At 41.2% G+C, this 26,751-nt stretch overlaps 1 protein-coding gene across 1 annotated transcript; it reads left to right on the plus strand.

Annotated features, from left to right (window-relative positions):
- Window positions 1–984: 984 nt before the first annotated feature.
- On the plus strand, window positions 985–26,344 carry LOC134457397 (sialoadhesin-like; the record flags this gene model as incomplete). The annotated part of the gene is made up of 33 exons (XM_063209412.1): window positions 985–1,042; window positions 4,095–4,155; window positions 4,874–5,200; window positions 5,292–5,534; window positions 7,493–7,819; window positions 7,935–8,177; window positions 8,490–8,816; window positions 8,972–9,205; window positions 9,364–9,693; window positions 9,804–10,046; window positions 10,362–10,688; window positions 10,861–11,094; window positions 11,239–11,568; window positions 11,724–11,966; window positions 12,274–12,600; window positions 12,743–12,976; window positions 13,844–14,173; window positions 14,290–14,532; window positions 14,849–15,175; window positions 15,315–15,545; window positions 15,768–16,097; window positions 16,489–16,734; window positions 16,845–17,156; window positions 17,250–17,516; window positions 17,647–17,910; window positions 18,972–19,235; window positions 19,698–19,970; window positions 20,385–20,651; window positions 20,765–21,031; window positions 22,857–23,117; window positions 25,847–25,928; window positions 26,062–26,116; window positions 26,297–26,344. Coding segments are annotated over exons 1-33 (8,115 nt in total), but the record flags the coding sequence as incomplete, so codon positions are not given.
- Between the last annotated feature and the right edge of the window lie 407 nt (window positions 26,345–26,751).

A 26,751-nucleotide genomic window follows, 5' to 3' on the forward strand; every position in this document is an offset into this window, starting at 1 on the left:
TAATATAGAAGGTGTTCAGGTCATTTGGACCTGAGCCTACAGAAAACCATTGAAAAGTGAGAAAAAAATCATAGCTCATCTTCATCTCCATGATGCCTTCATCCTGTTTACGAATGTCTGTATGTTTTTGAGGGTGAGAGATACAGAGACAGAAAAATCAGGAAACAGTGAAGAAAGGGAGTGAATTCAGCTCTGGGATTGAGCTATTGCTCCTCTTGTGCAAGGTTGCAACATTGATGCACAACTGGAGCACCCAGCAATATCTGCACTCCTTTTTTTTGACATATTGCATCCTTGGCCTTGTCTACTAAATATCTTGTCAGTATTATATCAATGTTGATTTTTTGTATCAGTATTGATTCATGGTCCTCATGAGCCAAGGCCACTGAATCTCAATATGAAAGAATAATAATTCATACTATTTTGACAAACAAAAAGCGGAAAACAGATCCAATAGACCCGAACGCCTTGTTAAACAAGCCTTGAGAAAACCTTGAGAAAACGTACACTCACTTATACTTAAAATGCATCCAAAATGGCATAATGTGTGAAAAAAAAAGATAACAGAAATATGTCCATGTGCTGTTAAGTGTCGGGCCTTAACCCGGAACAACAGTCACAGTAGACTGAAATATGGCAGACAAAACCCTAGAACTAGGTAGGCGTACATTAGGTACGTACGACTTTTTGCATATTCCTAAAATCAGTAAACTTCAGGAACACTTTAAGAACTGCATGATTCAAGAATATAAACAGTTATGTACAAATAGCCCAATAAGCAAACATAAAGGTAGAATACGTTATTGTTTTTAGTAGTAGGTGCGGTGGACGCAGGCACAGGCACGGTGGTGGTCAGACCAAAACCACAATACTCCAGACGCACCGCATTTCCAGGATATTTTGGTTTTGGTCCGACCACTACCTTTTACTTCTCCCTCGTCTTTCACTTCCCTATGACACAACTCAAGAGGGTCACTCTATTGGTGCCGTTCAGTTGAAGAGCATGTGCTGTCTTTAACCAGAGATGTCAGTCCCTCGTTTTGTAAGTAGCCTACATGATTATGTTTTACATGGTGGCATCTACCAATGTGTTCCTACATTTTACAATGATTTGTTGCTTAGGGTTTGGAAAGAGGTCCTCAGTAATGTAGAGGACCTTATGCAACCCAGAATTAATTCTATTGAATTAATGTTATTGTTTTTCACCAAAATTAACACTTTTATCAGTAGTATGAATTTTCGCCAAACTTTAAAGAATCAGTGACATGTACAAAATGTTTGATCTGTCCAGTGTAGGATGTTGAGACAGGGCTCCAGGCAGCTTTGGCTGTGCTATGGGACAAAGCCATTTGAGAGAGGGATGCTTATATTTGGCCATGACTCCGTTATGAGAGCATATGTCCTATGTACAGTAACAGACAGGGAAGATGACAGAGGAAGAGAAAGGAGTCTTCAGTACATTGTTTGTATTAGGGGGCTCTTTCAGAGGGCTTTGTCCTGGGTACCGGTCAAAGGGGCGGCATCCCCGGCATCATAAAGAAAATCAAGTCTCCATGTGCTTCAACCCATTGATGCTGGATGTGTTGTGCAATACATGCATGACACAACATTCAGGCTCATGAGATTTGAGACAATTGTATTACAAATCTTGGTATGTTAGAGCTAAATTAACACATTGTAATGCACAATGAGTGTCTTAGTGTTTAAATGCAACTCATATCATGGTTAAGTTTTATAGTCTGACAGTACCTTTTCCCAAAAATGGCTTAGGCATTTAGGACTCATTTCTGGAGGTGTTTCAGGCATCAATGGGTTAATTAGATGATTTACCACTCCCTACATTGACCTGGTTTACTACTGGTTTACTACTGAGCCAGCTTCTTGGGATACTGCCCTGCTGTCAATTTTGTTCTCTCAGGATGGCACCCCAGGTGTGTGAGAGCATGTAATCGTGCACTGCATGCACTGTGTGTGTACCTGCTACCCCATCCCAGTGTTTTTCTCTTGTGGGCTGCACTTTCTGATCTCTATCAACTGGTATAGGTTGTTCTCTTGTATGATTTGTGCGTTGTCCCAGTCTATGATGTGACTTTCTCTTCTGCAGCAAAGTCTTACTGCTGATTTGACACATTTGCTTTTATTGCTGATTCCTCACATGCTTTTCACGTTCCTGTTTTGATGTAATGAAACTCCTCGGTTAGAGTTTCATTACATGAAAAAAGGAACATAGAGTTGGATGGGGGAAAAAGAAGCCACATGTGACAAAAGTTAATGTTGAGCCTGAAGTAAACAATGCCGTGTTAATTCAACACAGTCAATATAACATCTTCTAGAGTGTCTGGCCTATAGCTATTTGAAGCCTGATAATCATCGACTTTCAAATCTCTTCGAGACTTGGTCAGACCAAGAGCATAGCAATTAACATTTCCCAAACGGCATGGTTGACCCGCTTTGGTTTGCTACTGCTTGACTGGTTTCTGACAAAGTGGGTGGAGTTTCCGTTTTTTCTGGAGATCAAAAACGATATTGAAATTGCTATTAGTCTGACTAGAAGCAACGCTAAAGGTGTTGCGTCACTTGGAGGGCGGGGCCTGGCTAGGCTATTTGGTCCCAGCGTTCTTAGTTTTGAATTACTGTTATAATGCATTTTTACTGTGTTGTTCAGCGCTATGCTAAGATGATGGTTTGTTTTTCCTCCAGTGAATGCTGTGACGTAGGATCAGAAGAGGTCTAGAAGCCTAACCATCTCACACATGACAACAGCATGTGTGGAGGTTTGCAGTCACAGTGGACTGATTAGGGGAGAGTGGGGTAGGCTGTGTTAGTTTTTAGTTAAAGTGACTTTAAAGAGAGACCAGGATAGTGATTCTTCCAATACAGAGTAAAAAATGCAGTGTTAATTTAACACTTTGACAGTCAATGTAACATCTATAATAATAATAATAATAATAATTTCGTTTTATATAGCGCCTTTCAGAACACCCAAGGACGCTTCACAGAGTGTTGTGTTGGAAAGTGTGAGTGTGTGTGCGCGTCAGTGTGTGAGCATGTGTGTGAATGCATGTAAGTGAAAGTGCTTGTGGGACTAGCAGCCATAAGCCTCCAGGAAGAGATGTGTCTTAAGGTGTTGCTTAAACATGGCCAGTGAGGGGCATGGATGTGGTCAGGCAGATTGTTCCAAAGAATGGGAGCAGCAACATGGAAGGCTCTCTCACTGGTGGCCTTGAGCCTGGCACGAGGGACGATCAGCTGGCCCTTGGAAGAGGACCACAGGGATCTTGAGGGGTCATAGGGGTGAATGAGGTCTGTGAGGTAGTGGGGTGCCAGACCATGGAGGGACTTGAAGGTTAGGAGGAGGACTTTGTAGGCAATGCGTGACTTGATGGGGAGCCAGTGAAGCTGCTTGAGTATGGGGGTGATGTGCTGCCAGGGTCTAGTGCCTGTTATGATCCTGGCAGCAGAGTTCTGGACATATTGCAGTTTGTCTAGGGCCTTGTTGGGTAGACCAAGCAGGATGGCATTGCAATAGTCCAGACGGGAGGAGATGAAGGAGTGAGTGAGCGTCTCCGTAACTGTCTTATAGAGAGTGAAGGCCTGAGTCTGGAGATGTTTCGGAGATGATAGAATGCCGATTTGGTGACTTTTTTGATGTGGGAGTGAAGTGAAAGTGATGAATCCAAGATGACACCCAGGTTACGTACTTCAGGGGATGGGGTGATGGTGCATCCATCGATGTCCACATGCAACAAAGCAACAGCTCCCAGGCACTGTGGCTGGCTATATGACATTAAAATGTCAATGTGTTTCAAACACAAATTTGGTCTTCATCAGGTCAAAGCACAAATGTGGTCGAAACGTGATTAATTTGGCTTTCATCAATGTTCATGAGTGTTTTGCCACTGTTTTGACAATGTTGTCATGTCAATCTCATGCAGGGGGGCGTCAATTTTTTACTAGTACCACACACCTCACTCCCTTACCATTGGGGGCATGTGTGTTAAATTGCAGATTAATTTATTCAAACAAAAATCTGTAATATAGTATAGCCTAATTTTGATAAAACTGGTATTTTTTGGTTGCATTTTCATAAACAGGGCTGCACAACTATGCATTCAGAAAGCACCATTCTAGTGTTCTTCCTGCTCATCTCTCCAGGTTTGAAATTAAAATATTTACATTTATGTCACCTGTCATTATCGCAACTGACCCCGAGTGGAAAATACTTTTGTGTATTTCTGAGAGGATTCAGCTTCCTCCCTTTCAGTCTGTTATACTTTCACATTGAGCTGTTTTGTTTGTTTGTTTTTGTGTAGTATGGTCGGTCAAAAACTCTAAGCCTAATCCTGCTAGGAAAAATGCAAGACGTGTTTATGATTTTATGTGTAAATATTTTTCCACTATTATATATTTTTTAAATTATTATTGTTATAGGCCTACACAATTTAATGGTACTGATTTTCTCATGTCACTGTTTACTTGACATTATAGATGTGATACAGTGGTACATACATAAGTAAGCAAAAACATAAAGGGTGAAAACTGTACACCCAAATCATTGTGATGTACATGTTTATTAGAATCAAAGTAGATTTTGCACAAAACCTCAAAAATAGCCCTTAAATTAAATAGTTTCATTTTTTAATCACATTAACGTTTGTGTAGTTAAAGGTGCATTGTGTGGTGGCCAGTGTAGGTATTGCAAATATGCTGCTCATTGAAACTGTGCCGCCTATCGCCAGATTTCATCTTTTCATGAATATTTACTAAGTAATAGGTCTACTTACTGAGTATTTCCCCCCCACATATTATTATGTGTATTAGATGCTCAGCAGTGTTTTACCAATTTATTAATTTCTTTGTCCTTGTTTCTCAGGTGTATCTAACTCAGATTGGAAAGTGGACTTTGATTCCAACAAATGTGTCCCCCAGAATTCCTCAGTAGATATCAGTTGCTCCTACACATATCCCCATGGTTACACACCCCTGAAATCAATTTGGTTTGAAAATAACACCCCGAAGGATTTTAGCGATGCAAATAGGATTGACAGATTGACATATCTGGGGGACAAAAGACATAACTGCACCCTGAGAATTACAGATGTGAGAGACAGTGATGCTGGATCATACAAGTTCAGGTTTGAAACAGATAAATCAGACGGGAAATGGACAAGTCAATCAACATTCACTCTGTCTGTCACAGGTAATTTAATTTCTTTGGACATCATGAAACAGGATATGTTTTTCTGTCTGATACAAAATGAAAGGATAACTTACTGACACTCTTATGTCAGCTCTGCTGGTAGAGATGAATCCCCCCACAGTGAAAGAGGGACAGAGTGTGACTCTGACATGCCGCTCCTCGTGTCCTGATGACTCCAACCCCAGCTACATCTGGTACCACAACACACGGCCTGTAAACAGCCAGCCGGCAATAGGTGGCAACACACTGACTCTGAGCTCAGTGAGTCTGGCAAACTCTGGACGTTACTCCTGTGCTCTTAGAGGACATGAGGATCACCCTTCCCCCTCAGTTTGTAAGTCCAGTGGATATTAATTGTATTATTAATTCATTAACTTATTTGTTTATTAGGGAGGTATTGGCTCATTGGATTATTTGAATCTCACTGCCATGAAGGCTTTGAAATGACTTATATTTCTGCCTGAATTGGGCATTGAATCATTGATCACAGCACGTAAACATTCACAGTGCAAAATTGAAAAAAATAAAATAAAACGTGAACTTTTGGATTTAATAACCAGTGTTGACTAAAAAAACCCCAGCGAAAGTCGCTAGATGACGTCATGGCGTTAAATATGGCATCACAGCGTCACGCACGACACGCTGATCTCTAGAGACGTCTCCACATGACTATGTTCATAACACAAAAGGGCAGTGCTAGCTTCTTTTTGGATATCAGAGCTAATCTGCAGCCCCTAAAGCCTTTAAAAAGACCAGTTTTTAAAAGTCGCCAGGTTCAAAAAGTGAGGCTTTTAGTCGCCAGAGACGGCCAAAAGTCGCCAAATCTAGCTACAAAGTGACTAAATTGACAACTTGTCAGTGACAACTAAATTGACACTTTTTGCATAATAATTTGGAACGCAGTTTATATGATTCACTATCTAGTGAACTGTATGAGGCCTGTTGTCTGGCCAGCTAACACAATAACTGTTTCGCTAGCTATCGCGTTCTTGTGAATGTTTCAGATAATATGCCAGAATATTTATTGGGTAATCTCCTTTCAATGTTAAATACATGTTAAGGAGAAGAGGTATGTACTGTATTTGTCAGGATTGCAGCAGACTACTAGTTGTCCTGCTAGCAAAGATGCTCGATAACAGGCTATCTCTATGGTTCGCTAGCTAGCAAACTGTTGTGTGAATGAGCAAGATGTTGGATAATGTTTTTGGTCATTAAATTTTTTTTTTAGGGGGGCATGTTTATACTATCAGACTGCAGATCCAGACCATTATTAAATGACAAAGCTAACACACCATTCCACAACACACAATGCTTGTGACGGGGTCTGCCCATTGGTCCGACAGCCCATTAGTCCGACAGACAATAAGCCATATGGCAGCATCATGCAGCTACTAGGGCAGGTGAGGCTGTACGGACACGTGTTTTCAGACAAAAAATGCCTTTACTGACGGTTAGGGTTAGGAATTGTTTTGGTTTGGGCATAGTTTTCACTTTTCAGTAAACTTAAAAGTGAATATTTACAAACTTATAACGCTAAAATAATTGTATACTGAGAGAACATGCCTTTACTGACGATACTGACGGTTTATTTTTGGGCATAGTTTTAGTGTGTGTGGTCGGACTAATGGGCTGTCGGACCAACGGGTCGTGCCTCTGACTGGGTCAATCTAGAATTTGTATTTTCTGATGTTCTGAACTAATCTGATGTCGATTTTGCTTTTATATTTTCTATTCCTGCAAAATATCTTGATAAAATTGATTTTTTTTTCTATAGATGACATACTTCAGTACAGGCCCTGAGGGAGCAAAGTAATCTCCACTTAGAGAAAGTTGCCTGCACTTTCTTAAGGCACTCTGTCTTGTAATTGACACATGGCCATATGTGTTGTACCCTGCTCTGTGAATGTTTACATGCATTGTTCAATGTACAAATTAATTCACTTCATTTTCCGTGTCACATTAGTTACAGAAGGTGTTTATCCATTGTTATGACTTAGATAAAGATGAAAACATATTATACACCCAATTCATACATAACTCCAAGTAAGTTTGCAGATTCTTTTGTTCTTGCAACAGTAACTTAGCAGAGATTTTACACATAGTCTCCCACTAAAATCACTACAATTAAGCCTAATGCCGAACCCCAGAATGCTGTAGATGGATGGATGGGTGAATAGATGATGGAAAGACAGACAGAAATACTAAATAGATAGATGAGCACATGTGATTAGCTATTAGCAGGTAATTAATGCTAATTGCACCTGATGAACTTCGTAATCTGCTATTTCTCAGGTGTAAATTGTTGGAGTGTGACATACCCTGATCAGAGTATCTGTGCTGTGAAAGGATCCTCAGTTGACCTGGGATGTTCTTACTCATATCTGAATGATGTTCAAGTTACTGAAGCATTCTGGCATAGACCAGATTCTAAAGAAGATCTTGGTACGAAGCCAGAATACGCTAACCGTGTGAAGTACCTCGGGAACAAAGAAAGCGACTGTACTCTGAGAATAGAAGATTTGCACGAGAGTGATGCAGGAGAATATCGATTCAGGTTTCTAACTACGGATCCCATCGTACAGTTCTCTGCAAGTCCAGGTGTCACCATCTCAGTTGCAAGTAAGTAGATGAGTTTCTAATATAAATGACGATAGTGCTACCATACTGATTACACCAGATGATGATGATGATGATGATGATGATGATGATTATGACACCGATCTGTTCCCCTCAGCTCTGGAGGTAAACATGAGTCCTACCACTGTGACAGAGGGACAGCAAGTGGTCCTGACTTGCCGCTCCTCATGTCCTGATGACTCCAACCCCAGCTACATCTGGTACCACAACACACGGCCTGTTACCCAACAGCCCTCAATCAGTCACAACACACTGACACTGAGTTCAGTGAGTCTGGCAAACTCTGGCCGTTACTCCTGTGCTCTGAGAGGACATGAGGATCACCCTTTAACGTTAATCTGTAAGTCCAGTGGAGATTTGTTCATGTATTTAGTATCTTATTGGATTACTATTGAATTAGTCAATTCTCAGTCTAATGGTTGTTCTCTCCAGAACACATCTACACGATTCAAGTCATCATATGCAAAGTAATCTACTCTGCACAGTTGTCACAAATAGCCATATTTGATTCTGATAGCTGGATGAATGGACCGATAGACAGACAGACAAACTAAATAGACACATGTGCAGCACATATGAAACTCTGTGCTTAGCAATAGAGGGAATCAAGTCTCATTGCATCTGATATATTTCATCATCTTTCTTGTCTCAGGTGTAAATTGCTGGAGTGTGACATACACTCATCAGAGTATCTGTGCTGTGAAAGGATCCTTAGTAGATTTGGGCTGCTCTTACTCATATCTGAATGATGTTCAAGTTACTGAGGCATTCTGGCATAGACCAGATTCTGAAAAAGATCTTGGCACGAAGCCAGAATATGAAAATCGTGTGAGGTACCTTGGAAACAAAGAAAGTGACTGTACCCAGAGAATAGAAGATCTGCGGTTCAGTGATGCAGGAGAATATCGATTCAGGTTTCTAACTACAGATCCCATCATACAGTTCTCTGCAAGTCCGGGTGTCACTATCTCAGTTCCAAGTAAGTAGATGAGTTTCTAATATAAATGATGCTAAACGATGATAGTGCTACCATGATGATTACTAGAGATGATGAAGGAGATGATGAGGATGACTACAATGATGAAGATATTAAAGATGATGATGATGATGATGATGATGACTTTTTCTGTTCAGCTCTGCGAGTAGAGATGAGTCCCACTACAGCAATAGAGGGACAGAGTGTGACTCTGACCTGCAGACCTTCCTGTGACCCTGGTAGCGGCATCACCTTCATCTGGTATAAGCCTGTGACCAGTCAACCGATAATCAGTGGCAACACTCTGACTCTGAGCTCAGTCAGTAAGACAGATGCAGGCAGTTACTCCTGTGCTCTGAAAGGACTTGAGAATCATCCTTCCCCTTCAGCCTGTAAGTGCAGTGGTTATTGGGGTGTAATTAAGTTCATGAATTAAATCGGCCATTAAGAGTTAAATGTGTAATGTGTAAATGTTTTGTATTTTTAGCATTAGAAATTAGAAATCTTATTATTGTAAATGATTTGGTCGTCTGATGTCCTTCTCTGTCAGGTGTTCTAAATTGCTGGAGTGTGACCTACACTCATCAGAGTGTCTGTGCTGCGAAAGGATCGTCAGTAGAACTGGGCTGTTCTTACTCGTATCCAAATTATGTTAATGTCACTGAAACATTCTGGCATAAACCGGACGATAGATTGGATCTTAGTACAAAGCCAAAATATGCAAATCGTACCAAATATCTCGGAAACAAAGACAATGGCTGTCCCCTGAGAATAGAAGATCTGCAGGAGAGTGATACAGGAGAATATCAATTCAGGTGTCTGACCACTAAACCTGGGGGCCGAATGTCTGGAATGCCAGGTGTCATTATGTCAGTTTCAAGTAAGTAGATTTGGTCATAATGCCAACCTGAACACTGTCCCGTGATGATGATAATGATGATGATGATGATGATGATGATGATGATGATGTCACCGATCTGTTCCCTTCAGCTCTGGAGGTAAACACGAGTCCTACCACTGTGACAGAGGGACAGCAAGTGGTCCTGACATGCCGCTCCTCATGTCCTGATGACTCCAACCCCAGCTACGTCTGGTACCACAATAGACTGCTTGTAAACAGCCAGCCGGCACTCACGAACAACACTCTGACTCTGAGTTCAGTGAGTCTGGCAAACTCTGGCCGTTACTCCTGTGCTCTGAGAGGACATGAGGATCACCCTTCACCGTTAATCTGTAAGTCCAGTGGAGATTTGTTCATGTATTTAGTATCTTATTAGATCACTATTGAATTAGTCAATTCTCAGTCTAATGGTTGTTCTCTACAGAACATATCTGCACGACTTAATTGCCCAAGTCATCATATGCAAAATAATCTGCTCTGCAGAGTTGTCTCAAAAAGGTCATTGATTCTGATCGATGGATGAATTGATAGATAGGCAGACAGACATACTAAATAGACAGATATGCACATATGAAACTCTGTGGTTAGCAATTGAGCTAATCAAGTCTAATTGTATCTGATGAACTTCGTAATCTGCCATTTCTCAGGTGTAAACTGCTGGAGTGTGACATACACTCATCAGAGTATCTGTGCTGTGAAAGGATCCTCAGTAGACCTGGGCTGTTCGTACTCATATCTGAATGACGTTCAAGTTACTGAAGCATTCTGGCATAGACCAGATTCTGAAGAAGATCTTAGCACGAAGCCGGAATACGCAAATCGTGTGAAGTACCTTGGAAACAAAGAAAGTGACTGTACCCAGAGAATAGAAGATCTGCGGTTCAGTGATGCAGGAGAATATCGATTCAGGTTTTTAACTACGGATCCCATTGTACAGTTCTCTGCAAGTCCAGGTGTCACCATCTCAGTTCCAAGTAAGTAGATGAGTTTCTCATATACGTGTAAATAATGATAGTGCTACCATGATGATTACCAGAGGTGATGAAGAACATGATGAAGATGACTACAATGATGAAGATGGTAATGATGATGACGATGATGATAATGATGATGATGATGATGATGATGATGTCTTTTCCCGTTCAGCTCTGAGGGTAGAGATGAGTCCCACTACAGCGACAGAGGGACAGAGTGTGACTCTGACCTGCAGACCTTCCTGTGATCCTGGTAGTGACATCACCTTCATCTGGTATAAACCTGTGACCAGCCAACCGATAATCAGTGGCAACACTCTGACTCTGACCTCAGTCAGTAAGACAGATGCAGGCAGTTACTCCTGTGCTCTGAAAGGACTTGAGAATCATCCTTCCCCTTCAGCCTGTAAGTGCAGTGGTTATTGGGATGCAATTCATTTCAACAGTTAAATCAGCCACAAAGTATCGTTATTTGGAATTTTTAGCATTAGAAATCAGAAATCTTATTATTGTCAATGATTTGATCGTCTGATGTCCTTCTCTGTTTAAGGTGTTCTAAATTGCTGGAGTGTGACCTACACTTATCAAAGTGTCTGTGCTGCGAAAGGTTCATCAGTAGACCTGGGCTGTTCGTACTCTTATCCAAATGATGTTAATGTCACTGAAACATTCTGGCATGAACCAGATGATCTAATGGATCTTAGTACAAAGCCAGAATATGCCAACCGTACCAAATATCTCGGAAACAAAGAAAGCAACTGTGCCCTGAGAATAGAAGATCTGCAGGAGAGTGATACAGGAGAATATCAATTCAGGTGTCTGACCACTAAATCTGGGGGCCGAATGTCTGGAATGCCAGGTGTCATTATGTCAGTTTCAAGTAAGTAGATGTATAAAGATATTTGGTCATAATGCCAACCTGAACGCAGTCCCGTGATGATGATGATGATGATGATGATGATGATTATGACCATGATGACCACGATGACGATGACGATGTTGATGTTGATTTTGACATCGATCTGTTCCCTTCAGCTCTGGAGGTAAACATGAGTCCTACCACTGTGAAAGAGGGACAGAGTGTGACTCTGACATGCCGCTCCTCATGTCCTGATGACTCCAACCCCAGCTACATCTGGTACCACAACACACGGCCTGTTACCCAACAGCCCTCAATCAGTCACAACACACTGACACTGAATTCAGTGAGTCTGGCAAACTCTGGCCGTTACTCCTGTGCTCTGAGAGAACATGACGATTATCCTTCACCATTAGTCTGTAAGTCCAGTTGAGATTTGTTCATTTATTTATCACCTTATTGATTTACTTTTGAATAAATCAGTTCTCAGTCTCATGGTTGTTCTCTGCAGAACATATCCCTACATGATTCAAGCCATCGTATGCAAAGTAATCTGCTCTTGACAGTTGTCACAAATAGTCATATTTGATTCTGATAGATGGATGAATGGACCGATAGACAGACATACTAAATAGACACATGTGCACATATGAAACTCTGTGCTTAGTAATTGAGGAAATCAAGTCTCATTACACCTGATAAATTTCATAATCTTTCTTGTCTCAGGTGTAAATTGCTGGAGTGTGACATACACTCATCAGACTATCTGTGCAGTGAAAGGATCCTCAGTAGACCTGGGCTGTTCTTACTCATATCTGAATGACGTTCAAGTTACTGAAGCATTCTGGCATAGACCGGATTCTGAAGAAGATCTTGGCACAAAGGCAGACTACACAAATCGTGTGAAGTACCTTGGAAACAAAGAAAGTGACTGTACTCAGAGAATAGAAGATCTGCGGTTCAGTGATGCAGGAGAATATCGATTCAGGTTTTTAACTACAGATCCCATTGTACGGTTCTCTGCAAGTCCAGGTGTCACCATCTCAGTTCCAAGTAAGTAGATGAGTTTCTCATATACGTGTAAATAATGATAGTGCTACCATGATGATTACCAGAGGTGATGAAGAACATGATGAAGATGACTACAATGATGAAGATGGTAATGATGATGATGATGATGTCTTTTCCCGTACAGCTCTGAGGGTAGAGATGAGTCCTACTACAGCGACAGAGGGACAGAGTGTGACTCTGACCTGCAGACCTTCCTGTGATCCTGGTAGTGACATCACCTTCATCTGGTATAAGCCTGTGATCAGCCAACCGATAATCAGTGGCAACACTCTGACTCTGAGCTCAGTCAGTAAGACAGATGCAGGCAGTTACTCCTGTGCTCTGAAAGGACTTGAGAATCATCCTTCCCCTTCAGCCTGTAAGTGCAGTGGTTATTGGCATAGCTGTCAACTTTGAGCTCCCAAAATCCGGGAAAATTCCCATATTTTAAGCCAAAATCCGGGAAATATTCTAAATGCCAAATTTTGACAGTCAACGGGATGACAGACACAGATCGGACGGTGCGTTCTACTCTGCTTTTCACAACAGCGCGAGTGCAAAGACAGGTCCTGTCTAAAATCCCTCACCACACGTTTTACAGCGTGGAGAAGCAATGCAATGAAAACAAAACACTGAAATGAGCGCAATCAGTTTCTTCTTGTTGTTTTGTCGCACAAGTTGTCTGTTCGTGCAAAACTTCATGCTGGTACAGGTTGTGATTAGGTTAATCGCATGATTCGCTGTTCCGAGGCTGTTTTATGCGTTGCATGAACTGACGTTTTCTGAGGAAAAGAGTGAGCGCACAAGCGCTACGGAGCTCGAGGTTGACAGCTCGTATTTTTAAGGAACTTCAATTCTTGGTGGTATCTGGCATACCGTCTTCTGGCAGGTAGCTTGATAAGCAAGACCCTCTCTGTCTCTCTCTTCAAGAGGGGGTGTGGCTCGTCGGACAGGGCCGTGGGTAGCCTATAAATAGCCTACTGGACCAACGGTGTTTTTTGATAATGTGAAAAATCCGGGATAATTCCGGGAAAACATTCAAATCGGGAAGAAACCGGGAAATGAGTCAAAATTAGGGAGCTTCCCGGGAAATTAGGGTTGGTTGACAGGTATGGTTATTGGGCTGTAATTCATTTCAACAGTGAAATCAGCCACAAAGTATCGTTATTTGGTATTTTTGGCATTAGAAATCAGAAATCTTATTATTGTCAATGATTTGATCGTATGATGTCCTTCTCTGTTTAAGGTGTTCTAAATTGCTGGAGTGTGACCTACACTTATCAGATTGTCTGCGCTGCGAAAGGTTCATCAGTAGACCTGGGCTGTTCGTACTCGTATCCAAATGATGTTAATGTCACTGAAACATTCTGGCATGAACCAGATGATCTAATGGATCTTAGTACAAAGCCAAAATATGCAAATCGTACCAAATATCTCGGAAACAAAGAAAGCAACTGTGCCCTGAGAATAGAAGATCTACAGGAGAGTGATACAGGAGAATATCAATTCAGGTGTCTGACCACTAAATCTGGGGGCCGAATGTCTGGAATGCCAGGTGTCATTATGTCAGTTTCAAGTAAGTAGATTTGTTTATAATGCCAACCTGAATGCAGTCCCGTGATGATGATGATGATGATGATGATGATGATGATGATGATGATGATGATTATGACACCGATCTGTTCCCCTCAGCTCTGGAGGTAAACATGAGTCCTACCACTGTGACAGAGGGACAGCAAGTGGTCCTGACTTGCCGCTCCTCGTGTCCTGATGACTCCAACCCCAGCTACATCTGGTACCACAACAAACTGCCTGTAAACAGCCAGCCGGCACTCACTAAGAACACTCTGACTCTGAGCTCAGTGAGTAAGGCAAACTCTGGCCGTTACTCCTGTGCTCTGAGAGAACATGACGATTATCCTTCACCCTTACTCTGTAAGTCCAGTGGATATACAGTATATTCATGTATTTATTATCTTATTGGTTTACTGTTGAATTAGTCAATTCTCCGTTTATTGGTTGTTCTCTCCAGATCATATCTACACGATTAATTTCATCATATGCAAAGTAATCTACTCTACACAGTTGTCACAAATAGCCATATTTGATTCTGATAGATGGATGAATGGTCAGATAGACAGACATACTAAATAGTCGGATGTGCACATACTGTATGAAACTCTGTGGTTAGCAGTTGAGGGAATGAAGTCTCATTACATCTGATATAGTTTCATCATCTCTCTTGTTTCAGGTGTAAATTGCTGGAGTGTGACATACACTCATCAGAGTATCTGTGCTGTGAAAGGATCCTCAGTAGACCTGAGCTGTTCTTACTCATATCTGAATGATGTTCAAGTTACTGAAGCATTCTGGCATAGACCAGACTCTGAAGAAGATCTTAGTACAAAGCCAGAATACGCAAATCGTGTGAAGTACCTTGGGAACAAAGAAAGTGACTGCACCCTGAGAATAGAAGGTCTGCGGGAGAGTGATGCAGGAGAATATCGATTCAGGTTTCTAACTACGGATCTCATCGTACAGTTCTCTGCAAGCCCGGGTGTCACTATCTCAGTTCCAAGTATGTAGATGTGTTTCTAATATACACGTAAATGACGATAGTGCTACCATGATGATTACTAGAGATTATGAAGAAGATGATGAGGATGACTACAATGATGAAAATGATAATGATGATGATGATGACTTTTTCTGTTCAGCTCTGCGAGTAGAGATGAGTCCTACAGCAACAGAGGGACAGAGTGTGACTCTGACCTGCAGACCTTCCTGTGATCCTGGTAGTGACATCACCTTCATCTGGTATAAGCCTGTGACCAGCCAACCGATAATCAGTGGCAACACTCTGACTCTGAGCTCAGTCAGTAAGACAGATGCAGGCAGTTACTCCTGTGCTCTGAAAGGACTTGAGAATCATCCTTCCCCCTCAGCCTGTAAGTGCAGTGGTTATTGGGCTTCAAGTAAATGTATTGATAGATTGATTTTGTTCATTCATTCATTCATTCATTCATTCATTCATTCATTCATTCATTCATTCATTCATTCATTCATTCATTCATTCATTCATTCATTCATTCATTCATTCATTCATTCATTCATTCATTCAGTCATTCATTATTTATCATTATGAATGTGATGTTTATCTCTTGTTTCAGGTGTTATAAATTGCTGGAGTGTGACCTACACTCCTCAGAGTGTCTGTGGTTTGAAAGCATCATCAGTAGACCTGGGCTGTTCATACTCATATCCAAATAATGTTAATGTCACTGACACATTCTGGCATAAACCAGATGATAGATTGGATCTTGGTACGAAGCCGGGATATGAAAATCGTACCAAGTACCTCGGAGATAAGGAAAGCAACTGTGCCCTGAGAATAGAACATCTGCAAGAGAGTGATGCAGGAGAATATCAATTCAGATTTCTGACGAATGACCCAAGTGGAAAATTCTCTGGAGTGCCAGGTGTCACTGTCTCAATTTCAAGTAAGTAATCAAACAAGGGACAGTTAAGGGCAGTCATGGGTAAGCAGTTAGGGCGTCAGACTTGTAGCCCAAAGGTTGCCGGTACGAGTCCCAACCCGCCAGGTTGGTGGGGGGAGTAATTAACCAGTGCTCTCTGACTGAGGTACCCTGAGCATGGTACCATCCTGCTGCACTGCTCCCGTGGGGTGCCATTGAGGGCTGCCCCCTTGCATGGATGAGGCATAAATGCAATTCCGTTGTTTGCAGTGTCCACTTGTGTACTATGGGAGTTGGAGTTTCCCAATGGGGCTTTCACTTTCTTTTTCAAACCGCTTTATTGTCAACAAGTTGACATGCACTAGACTTACTTACATAGTCTTTCATGATAATGATAATGACTTGTGTCTTTCAGCTCTACAGGTAGAGATGAGTCACACCACAGTGACGGAGGGAGAGAGTGTGACTCTGACCTGCAGACCTTCCTGTGACATTGGTGGCAACCCCGCCTTCATCTGGTATAGGAACCGCCAGCACATCGCCAACCAACTCAAGACATTTACTATCAACCCAGTGAGGATCACTGACTCTGGCCGTTATTCCTGTGCTGTACAGGGAAATGAGAATTATCAGTCACCTGCAGAGACCCTGGTTGTCCAGTGTGAGTGCATCCGATTGAAGATGTGATGCTCATTGTTATAATTGTTAACCGTTTGTTTCCTTGTTTGTGTATATGTGTTTAAGATCATAACTTATTCCATCACTGTTTAGACTCTCCCAAGAACACCTCTGTATCGATCAGTCCTCCTGGTAACATTGTGGAAGGGGATTCAGTGACTCTGACCTGCAGCAGTGATGCCAACCCACCAGTGCACACCTACACCTGGTACAAGATCAACAGCAATGACACTGTCGTAGGATCAGGACAAAACTATGGCCTCAACATCACCACACGTGCCATAGGATCCGGACAGACCTACAACTTCAACAAGATAAACCCAGAGGACAGCGGACAATACCGATGTAGAGGGACAAATATAATTGGATACAGTGTCTCTCTGTCATTGAAAGTGACTGTTTTATGTAAGCAAGCAAAAACAATACAGAATATCATTGAAATATTTCAGTCCAATATATTTTTTTCTTGCTTCAATATTTTAATCTATCCTCAATTAGACTCTCCAAGGAACACCTCTGCATCAGTTAGCCCTCCTGGTAACATAGTGGAAGGGGATTCAGTGACTCTGACCTGCAGCAGTGATGCCAACCCACCTGTGCACAACTACACCTGGTACAAAATTGGAACGGGTGAAACTACCGTAGGAACAGCACGACATTACAATGTCAGCGAGATAAGACCAGAGGACAATGGACATTACTACTGTCGAGTGGAGAACTCGATTGGATCCAGTAACTCCACCATATTGCATGTAAATGTGTCCTGTAAGTAGTGCGGAGAGTTTCGTATGTAATCAAGTTTTACATCTTACTGAACAAAACGAAGAGCAATGTTCTTGCCCATGTAAGACACTTTGTCTTTACTCTTTTTCCCTTTATTTTTTTTTTTAACTAGATTCGCCAAGGAACACACTTGTATCAATCATCCCCACTGGTCACATAGATGAAGGGAATTCAGTGACACTGACCTGCACCAGTGATGCCAACCCACCAGTGCACACCTACACCTGGTATAATGTTAACAGAAAAAAACCTATAGGATCGGGACAAAATTACATTATCAACCATATAAGAGCAGGTGACTCGGGACAGTACTACTGCAGAGTGGAGAACTCGATTGGATCTAGTAACTCTGCACTATCGCATGTAAATGTGTTCTGTAAGTGGATGAATTCTATTGTAATTTAATTCAAAGATTTTACCCAAAAGAGGCTGTATTTGCTTAATTAAACAGTTTTGATTTGTTTTGTTTTATTACGTAGCCCATTAATGCGCACCGTACCTCCTTTGTCACACTGTAATAGACATTGAAAGTTAGCTGCTATAGTACTACACTACTATGACAGTGCACTGGGAATTTAGTAATACATTACGACTTGGTCATTGGCATTCTGGTAACAGCTAATGTATAATGCCGTGTCTTCAGGGGCTAGAGACGTGTTTCAGCTTTTGCCTTTTTCAGTGTGCAATATGATGTGATTTAGTGTGGAATGTACACATTGTAACAGTGTAACCCAATGTAAATACCCACATCGATTACCAATCACATTGATGTTGTTGTTCAATCAGTCCATGTGTCACAAGCAATCCATTGATTTGAAAAATGCATACACAATCTTTTTGTATGTATGTCTCCAACCAATGGATTGATTGGGACACATCCCAATTGTAGCTGACAAATAAAGAATTATTCAACTTCTTGTTCTGTCCTCAAAATGCCAGCAAAGGCATGTGATCTGGCAGCTACCAACAATTGTGTAAACAAGACTAGGCTTTGACAAGAGCTCTTGACAGGAACTCTTTCTCCTTAACAGTCTATTTTATTTATTACTTTCAAAATCCCATGGTAGTTCAAGGTTATGTGGCGAGAAGAGAATAGCAGACCTCCACTTTACAAAAGAAGTACAGTGGTGTCTGTATTGTGTCTAATTATAATTAAATCATGTTCATTTTAGGCCTACGAGCCTCACTGTCATACTTTTGTTCTTCAGTTCACATTCATGTATGATCATATTATTTATGGCTCTCTAGTTCTAGTTTGTTCTTGGTCTTGACTTGGTCTCACCCTGCCTCGGTCCTGGTCTTGGTCTGGTCTTGGTTGTCAATATATAGGCCTAAACATTCATTGAAGCCAGCTCTCAACCTGTGGCCCAGAAATTATGAAAAATGTGCTTTCCAACATATGACAGTCTGTCTTTCCAATTTGTTCATTTAAACTAGATTCCCCAAGGTACACTTCTGCCTCAATCTTCCCCTTTGGCAATATAAAGGAAGGAGACTCAGTGACTCTGACCTGCAGCAGTCATGCCAACCCACCGATAAGCAACTACACCTGGTACAAGATCAACAGGACTGAAATGATTGGATCAGGAAAAAACTATGGCATCATCAACGTACATCCAGAAGACTCTGGGGAATACTACTGCAGAGTGGAGAACACTGTTGGATACAGCAAATCTCTATCATTGCATGTAAATGTTTTATGTAAGTGGTACTGAGTCATATACTATAATTGGCAGTCAGCCCACTGGTCCCACAGCCCATTGGTCCCACAGCTTATTCCTGCTGCTCCATTTTTTCACATTTTTAAGGAATTATTCAGATATACGCCCTTTGTTCTACAACTCCATGTTCCCACATTTCCGATTACACTAAGCGAACATGCCTTTTGAACATACGGCCTAAATTTCAATAAATTCTTAGAGATGGTGGAACATGGAGCCGCAGGAATATGCTGTCGGACCAATGGGCTGCGGGACCAATGGGCCTAAAAATGAATGTTAAAAGTCTTAGTGATGTGGGACCAATGGGCTGTGGGACCAATGGGCATGGGAACATAGACACGTTCCCCTATAATTGGTAGAAAATCACCCAGTGAAATTAAGTGAAATGTTCTTGCCAATACACTGTAATTGTATCTTTTGATTTTTACCGATTTAAATTAAGATCCCCCAAAGAACATACTGGTGTCGGTCAGCCCCACTGGTAACATAGCGGAAGGGGATTCAGTGACTCTGACGTGCAGCAGCGATGGTGCCAACCCACCAGCAATCACCTACACCTGGTACAAGACCAACGGCAGTGGGACGGCGCCCATTGGATTCGGACAAGCCCATGGCATCATCAAGACGACCAGAGAGGACACTGGCCAATACTACTGCAGAGGGACCAACTCGGTTGGATTCAATGATTCTACAGCGCTGTCCATTGATGTCTTCTGTAAGTCTTGCTATATTATGATTGGTATAACCCAGTAGTCCTTTTTTTTCTTAAAGCCCCGTTTAGCTGTGCCCGAGGCAAGTCGTGAGCGGTTCACCAGGTGTTCAATTGTACTTTCACATAATACAGTCCGCATTTACATGTTTTATCTGTGAGGAGCCCAACCCTCCGCCCAACCTTCCAAGCCATGCATCACCTACTGCAATGCAAAGCTTTTCCCACCACAGAATATTCTGGCTGTTCAGAGCATACCTTTGTACTACAGTATGTACTATGCTTTTCATTAGATGTGAACAATTTGAATTAATATATATAGCTGGAAAATGTAATGTTGCAATTTTTGACTGGTAGTGTATATGTATGGTAGGCTATATGCTTGCATTTTAACTTGCACATGTTATTCCCCATGGTTAGACTCTCCAAGGAACACTTCTGCATTGATCAGCCCTCCTGGTAACATAGTGGAAGGGGATTCAGTGACTCTGACCTGCAGCAGTGATGCCAACCCACCAGTAGTCAACTACACCTGGTACAAGATCAACAGCAGTGACACTGCCATAGGATCAGGTCAAAACTATGACATCATCAAGATAACCACAGAGGACACTGGACAGTACTGCTGTAGAGGGACAAATATAATGGGATACAGTGACTCTCTGTCATTGAATGTGACTGTTTTGTGTAAGTGCTGCAAAAAATATAGTATACACTGGTATGTTTTTATAAAATTATTTTATTGCAGTATAATATAAATACTTTTTATACCTAAATTATTTGCATCCTCCTTAAACTAGACTCTCCAAGGAACACCTCTGCATCAGTTAGCCCTCCTGGTAACATTGTGGAAGGGGATTCAGTGACTCTGACCTGCAGCAGTGATGCCAACCCACCAGTGCACACCTACACCTGGTACAAGACCAACAGCAATGACACTGTCGTAGGATCAGGACAAAACTATGATATCATCAACATCACTACAGAGGACAGTGGACAATACTACTGTAGACCGGACAACTCAGTTGGATTTCATCATTCTACACTGATGTCCGTTGATGTTTTATGTAAGTAATTGTCGTTTTAGTCATTGAATCCATACCAATGCTTTCATTAATTAATCAATTTTCTATTTCTTGAAGTGTGAATTTGTTTGTTTGAATCCATTCACTCTGTAATGGTTCTGGTTTATATTTGCTCTGATTTGCGAATCGTTTTCATTGTCCCTGTTTATTGCCCACCATGTCCCCAAAGGCTGTACAGTATATCCATTTTGGTTGGCTTTTCTAGAGATGTATCTCATCCAAGATTCGGTTTCGGATTCGGCCTTGTCCATGGGGTTCGGTTTCGGCTGAACTCTAGAGCGCCAACTGAACAGGGGTCTGTTTCTCGATTCTTGTCGTTGCTAACCGTCTTAAGACCGTCTTAAGACCGTCTTACCATTCCCTTGGATTTAGTGGTGAGTGTCGCTGTCGAGAGAGTTGAGTCGCTCTTACGAAGGACGTTGCTACCGTCGTTATCAAAGACGCTTTTGAGATACGGACCCCAGAATCCTACCGCATGTGTAAGCGGGTGGTTGACGTTTAAGGGCGTAACGCAAAAAAAAAAAAAAGTTTTTCAAATTCCTGAAAAAAATGATGGATAAAAATTGGAAAAAAATAGAAAAAAATAAAGCACTTAGTGGTCTGTGGAATTTTGCCTAATTGTTGCCATTTTTGGGAAAATGTGTCCTGTATCAACACATAACATAAGCATGTCACACCGCAGGAAAATGGAGTCACACCACAGGGAATTCACTGCATTATGGCCATTTTAATCCTTTTGTATACATGACTGACATCTGAGCTCATGCTAACTTGATAATGATATTGTGTTTAATCTTAATATGTGTTTTCATTAATAAAAAATCTTTTTTTTCCTCCTATAAGAGCAGTCACACCACAGGACACCATAAAATGAACCTAAGCATTGCGTGACAGAAAGATTGCAATATGAAGACATATTAAGAGGTTAAGAGTCACCTTAAACTTCCACAGCACTCTCCAATAACTGACATACTGACTGGTTAGGAGCCAGTCTTTAAGACCCCTGTAGTTGGCCTTGCAGCTGCCCATTCACAAACATTGACATACATGTCACCCCACAGGACGCAATTTGTGTTACGAAATTGAATTTGTAGTTAATATTACTGTCTTGAGTTTTTTCCACATTCACATATCTTAATCTTAAGTTAAGATTTATGCAATCATGCCAAATGCTTCATACATTATTCAAAATGTTGTTGGTTAATTTATATATATATTATTATATATTGTTTCATTAATGTTACAGTCACACCGCAGGAAATTTGACATATAAACCTTTACATTAATCTTAACAAAAATGTCTCTTCTCATCTAAGACTAATATGAAACATAATGTACCACATCTTCTTTATTTGACATTTGTTTTTTAAAGGAAAATAACAGTTTTGTAGGTTTTTAACCAATGTTACGAAAAAACAAGACGTCACGTCTCCCACCCAAGCGCAACGTGATTATGTTGTCAATGATGGAGAGGAGTTATTGCCTACGTTTTTATAATTTAAAGTTTAAAATAAAATAATAAAAAATTTCTTCAACATGTAGTATCACTATTTCTATCTTACTGTTTAGAAAAAAAGTACACTCTGGAATGATTTTCACTGAATGATAATGTACTAACTGATGATTGGAGTAAAATTCGATATTCGGTTTCAGATTTGGACGAATCTTCAGCAGTGCATTCAGTATTCAGCAGAACCTTAAAAATCACAATTCAGTACATTTCTAGTATTTTCCCAATGCATTTCCTTTTACAGGTATAAGAATCAACATGTTTCAGCATGTAATGCCCTGTGTGTGTGTTTTTCAGACCCCCCAAAGACCACATCGCTGGTGCTTAGCCCTCGATCGTCAGAGGAACATTCAGTGACTCTGGCCTGCAACAGTGATGCCAACCCATCAGTTCACACCTACACCTGGTACAAGAAGACTGAAAGTGGACCTGTTCTTCAAGATACAGGGAATACCAGTAGCTTAGTGTTGGGGACTGGAGACGAGGGGTTTTACTATTGTGTCGCACGCAATCAGTATGGCTCTCACTACTCTCCTGACGTTGAAGTGACATTTCCAGGTACTTTTCCATAACTAAAAACTATATTACAGTCAAACTTTAGTGCACATCGTTTTGCTTATTGAACATTTAGCTTGGCACTGAACAATTTTAACAGACCTACTGTAAAAACACGTCATGTGCAGTGCCTGATTGACGCACAGGCTAGGTATGGCTGCAGCTTAGGGGCCCCCATCTGCCAGGGGTCCCCAGATTGACCAAGAGTGACAAATTGCAGAATTGTGACAGGATGCAATATTGAAAAAAATCATGTGTCATGTTGAGTACAGTTGGTAGACATGTTATCCTGAATTCCTATCATGTACTTATGACACTGTCTATGTAAATTTGTCACGAAATTTGCCTTCCAGGAGGGCCCACATCAACCTGTAGCCTAGGGGCCCCAGACCATTTTAATCCTGCCCTGGTCATGTGCCAACATAGTTTCCGACTGTCTGACCAGCTGACACGCAGACGAATCAACTAACGATTGACAACTATTCACTAACAATTCTTTCAACTAACATTGTGTCAAGTAGTCACACACATTAACTTTCTTAACTAATGCCTTACGGCTGTGTTATGACTTTACCAAATATAACAGGAGTTCCGTCTCATAGACTGTATGTGTCCATGAAAGAAGAAAACATTCATGGATTTGAAGATTCAGTGTGTGTGAATGTAAGGTGAAAATTAATGAGTGCACATACTGTACATATACAGTTGAGGACGATATTATTAGCCCCTCCTGAAATTAGACGTCTCTTGATTTCTCAGTGAGAAGGAGCATTATGAATCGTTTCTCTTATTCTGGAAACAAATACACTGATGGAGATAATGTCCAATGAGTTGAATTTGGATTTTTCCATTTTCACATTTTAAACAAAAAAAGGGAAAAATGGCAAAGACAAAATTATTAGCCCCCTTACTATTAATAGTCAATAGAGTGCCATTTATGAAGCAAAACTGACATCAGGCACTTTCATTAGTTGTTAACTATGTTGGCACATGCCCTACCAGGGATTTTGGCTCATTTTTTTCATTGCAAATAGTTAACCTGATCCAAATTGAATGGATGTTGAGGATGGACATTCATTTTCAGCACTCCTCAAAGACTATCTAAAGGATTGAGATCCGAACCACAACATGATCATGGTTTTGGTAACCTTGAAGAACATTTGAACGATTTTGGATGAAAGTTTTGGGTTATTATCTTATTGAAAGATCCAGTGAAGATCTTAGCTTTCTCTATGATCATATTTTTGCATGGTCACCTGCCACATTCTATCATAATCTTCTGTTTTTATGGTGCCGTACACCCAAACAAGGTTTCCTGTGGCTGAGGCTGCCACAGAATGATGCTTCCACCACTATGTTTAATTGTGGAAACCATGTTATAAAGTTTTAAGGACTATCCCTTTTTTCACCTGACAGAAGCAGAATTCATGCATCAAAACAGGTGCAATTGAATCTCATCAGATGAAAGCAGAGACTTTCAAAACTCATTTTTGACTTTCAAATGTTCATAGGCAAAGCTCAATAACAATTTGATATGCACCGCCTTTAGTAAAAGGGTTCTTTTGTGATGATGGCTCCAAAGCCCAATATGATGACAAGCCCTAACAGCTGTCTTTCTTGAAATAAAAACGGCAGGTGAGGTCAGGTCAATAACAATCATCTAGGCAGGTGTCCAATGCTTCTTTGGTCTAATGAGACTAAGCAGTTTCCACAGTTACACATAGTGGTGGGGGCATCAAGTTTTTAGACCGTTATTCAGCCTCAGACACAGGGAGTCTGGGTCTGGATCTGGATTGCTGGGTCCTCCAACAACATTGTAGCCCAAAGTAAACATTTAAATTAGTTCAGAGGTTCTTCAAGGACACTAAAACCATGATACTGGAATGACCCGCTCAAAGTCCAGTCCTCAATCCCACTGACAGTCTGTGGCAAATGTCTATGCTCAGCATCCATGCAATTTGGACCAGCAAGAACATTTTGCAGTGAAGAAATGGGCCAAAATCCCTAGTGGGGCATGTGCCAACCTAAGTAACAACTGATCAAAGTGCCTGTTGTCAGTTTTGGTTCATAAATGGCGTCATATTGACTATTAATGATCAGGGGGCTAATAATTTTGTCCTTGTCAGTTTTGCCCTTTTTTGTTTAAACTCATTGTAGGGATAGAAAAATGCAAATTCAACTCATTGGACATCAGTATATTTGCTTCTAGAATAACAGAAACGGTTCATAATGGTCATTCTCACTGAGAAATCAAGAGAAATGTCTAATTTCAGGAGGGAGGCTAATAATATCGTCCTCAACTGTAACCTTTTTCACGTGATGCCACTAGACACCTTTGATTCAATGCACTTGAAAGCAGGAAAAGTAGTATCTGGTGGCATAGATATACTGTATAAACATAAACCCCACTGTTGTCCATGGAAACTGCTAGTCGTTTTTTCCTGCTTAGGTTCAAGAAAGACAAATGTCTGCACACTTAAATCCTTTTGTTCATTTAATAGCCAAGCAAGGTCTGCCAACTGAAAGCTTAGCTAGCTACTACCAGAGGAACAAAAGGATTTAGGTGTGCAGCCATTTTTTTCTTTATTGTTTCACAGTTTTCGTTTATAGGCCTATTTGCCAACTTTAAAAAAAAAATTGTGAGTGTAGTGTAATCCATTTAAATCCTGCTTCGTTTAAAAAAACGGAACTTTGCTGATATTGCAGTGAATAATTATCATTTTTCTCTGCAGTTCCAGCTGGCCTGTATGCAGCTGTGGGGATTTTGCTGCTTGTGGCTGTCATGGTGGGAATGGTGCTTGTGTTTGTGTATAGGTGAGTATTCAAATGGTTGCATTTTGACTTCAGAGATATTACATTACATTGCATTTAGCTGACGCCACGGCTTCCCCATAAACTGTCCAATTTCAGCCATCTTTATTAATGTTTTTTTTGTTTGTCTCTGCAGAAGAAGGAGACAGCCATCCACTTGCAATACAAGCCAGAATGTGTACGATACACAGGTGAGAGAGAGAGAGAGAGAGAGAGAGAGAGAGAGAGAGAGAGAGAGAGAGAGAGAGAGAGCCTGTGTGTGTGTGTGTGTGTGTGTGTGTGTGTGGGTGTGTGTGTGTGTGTGTGTGTGTACTACAGGCTCTAGGAAAGCAACTGACAAATGTCCCAATGTATGTGTGAATCCGAATCAGGGAGACTGTAGCCCAATCTACGACGACCTCCACATGACAGAGCTGTCCAGACAGAGCTTGCCCAGCAAAACAAGATGGAGTTGGGAGCTGAAGAGGATATCCAGTACGCCAGTATCCAGTTAATGACTAAAAAGGTGTGTGTGTGTGTCTGTGTCTGTGTGTGTGTGTGTGTGTGTGTGTGCGCGTGCGCACTGTACATGTGCAGAGGTAGTGTTTGACATTTTCATTCTCCATCATTTTGATGGAGAAAGTCGTAAGAATGTCTGTCATCATCTATTTTTATCAGTCATCTTGTTTTACAAATATGGGGTTGTGCCCTGCCCCCTAACTACAACATTTGCAGATGCGCAATCAGCGCGTGCATAGACACCCGTTACCCCTTTTTCAATCAACAGTCTCTCACTACAACTTCCAACTAGGAGGGTGTAACTGTACACCTTAAATGTATGGTTTAT

Source organism: Engraulis encrasicolus, chromosome 1 (genome assembly GCF_034702125.1).
Source record: "Engraulis encrasicolus isolate BLACKSEA-1 chromosome 1, IST_EnEncr_1.0, whole genome shotgun sequence".
Taxonomy (NCBI): domain Eukaryota; kingdom Metazoa; phylum Chordata; class Actinopteri; order Clupeiformes; family Engraulidae; genus Engraulis; species Engraulis encrasicolus.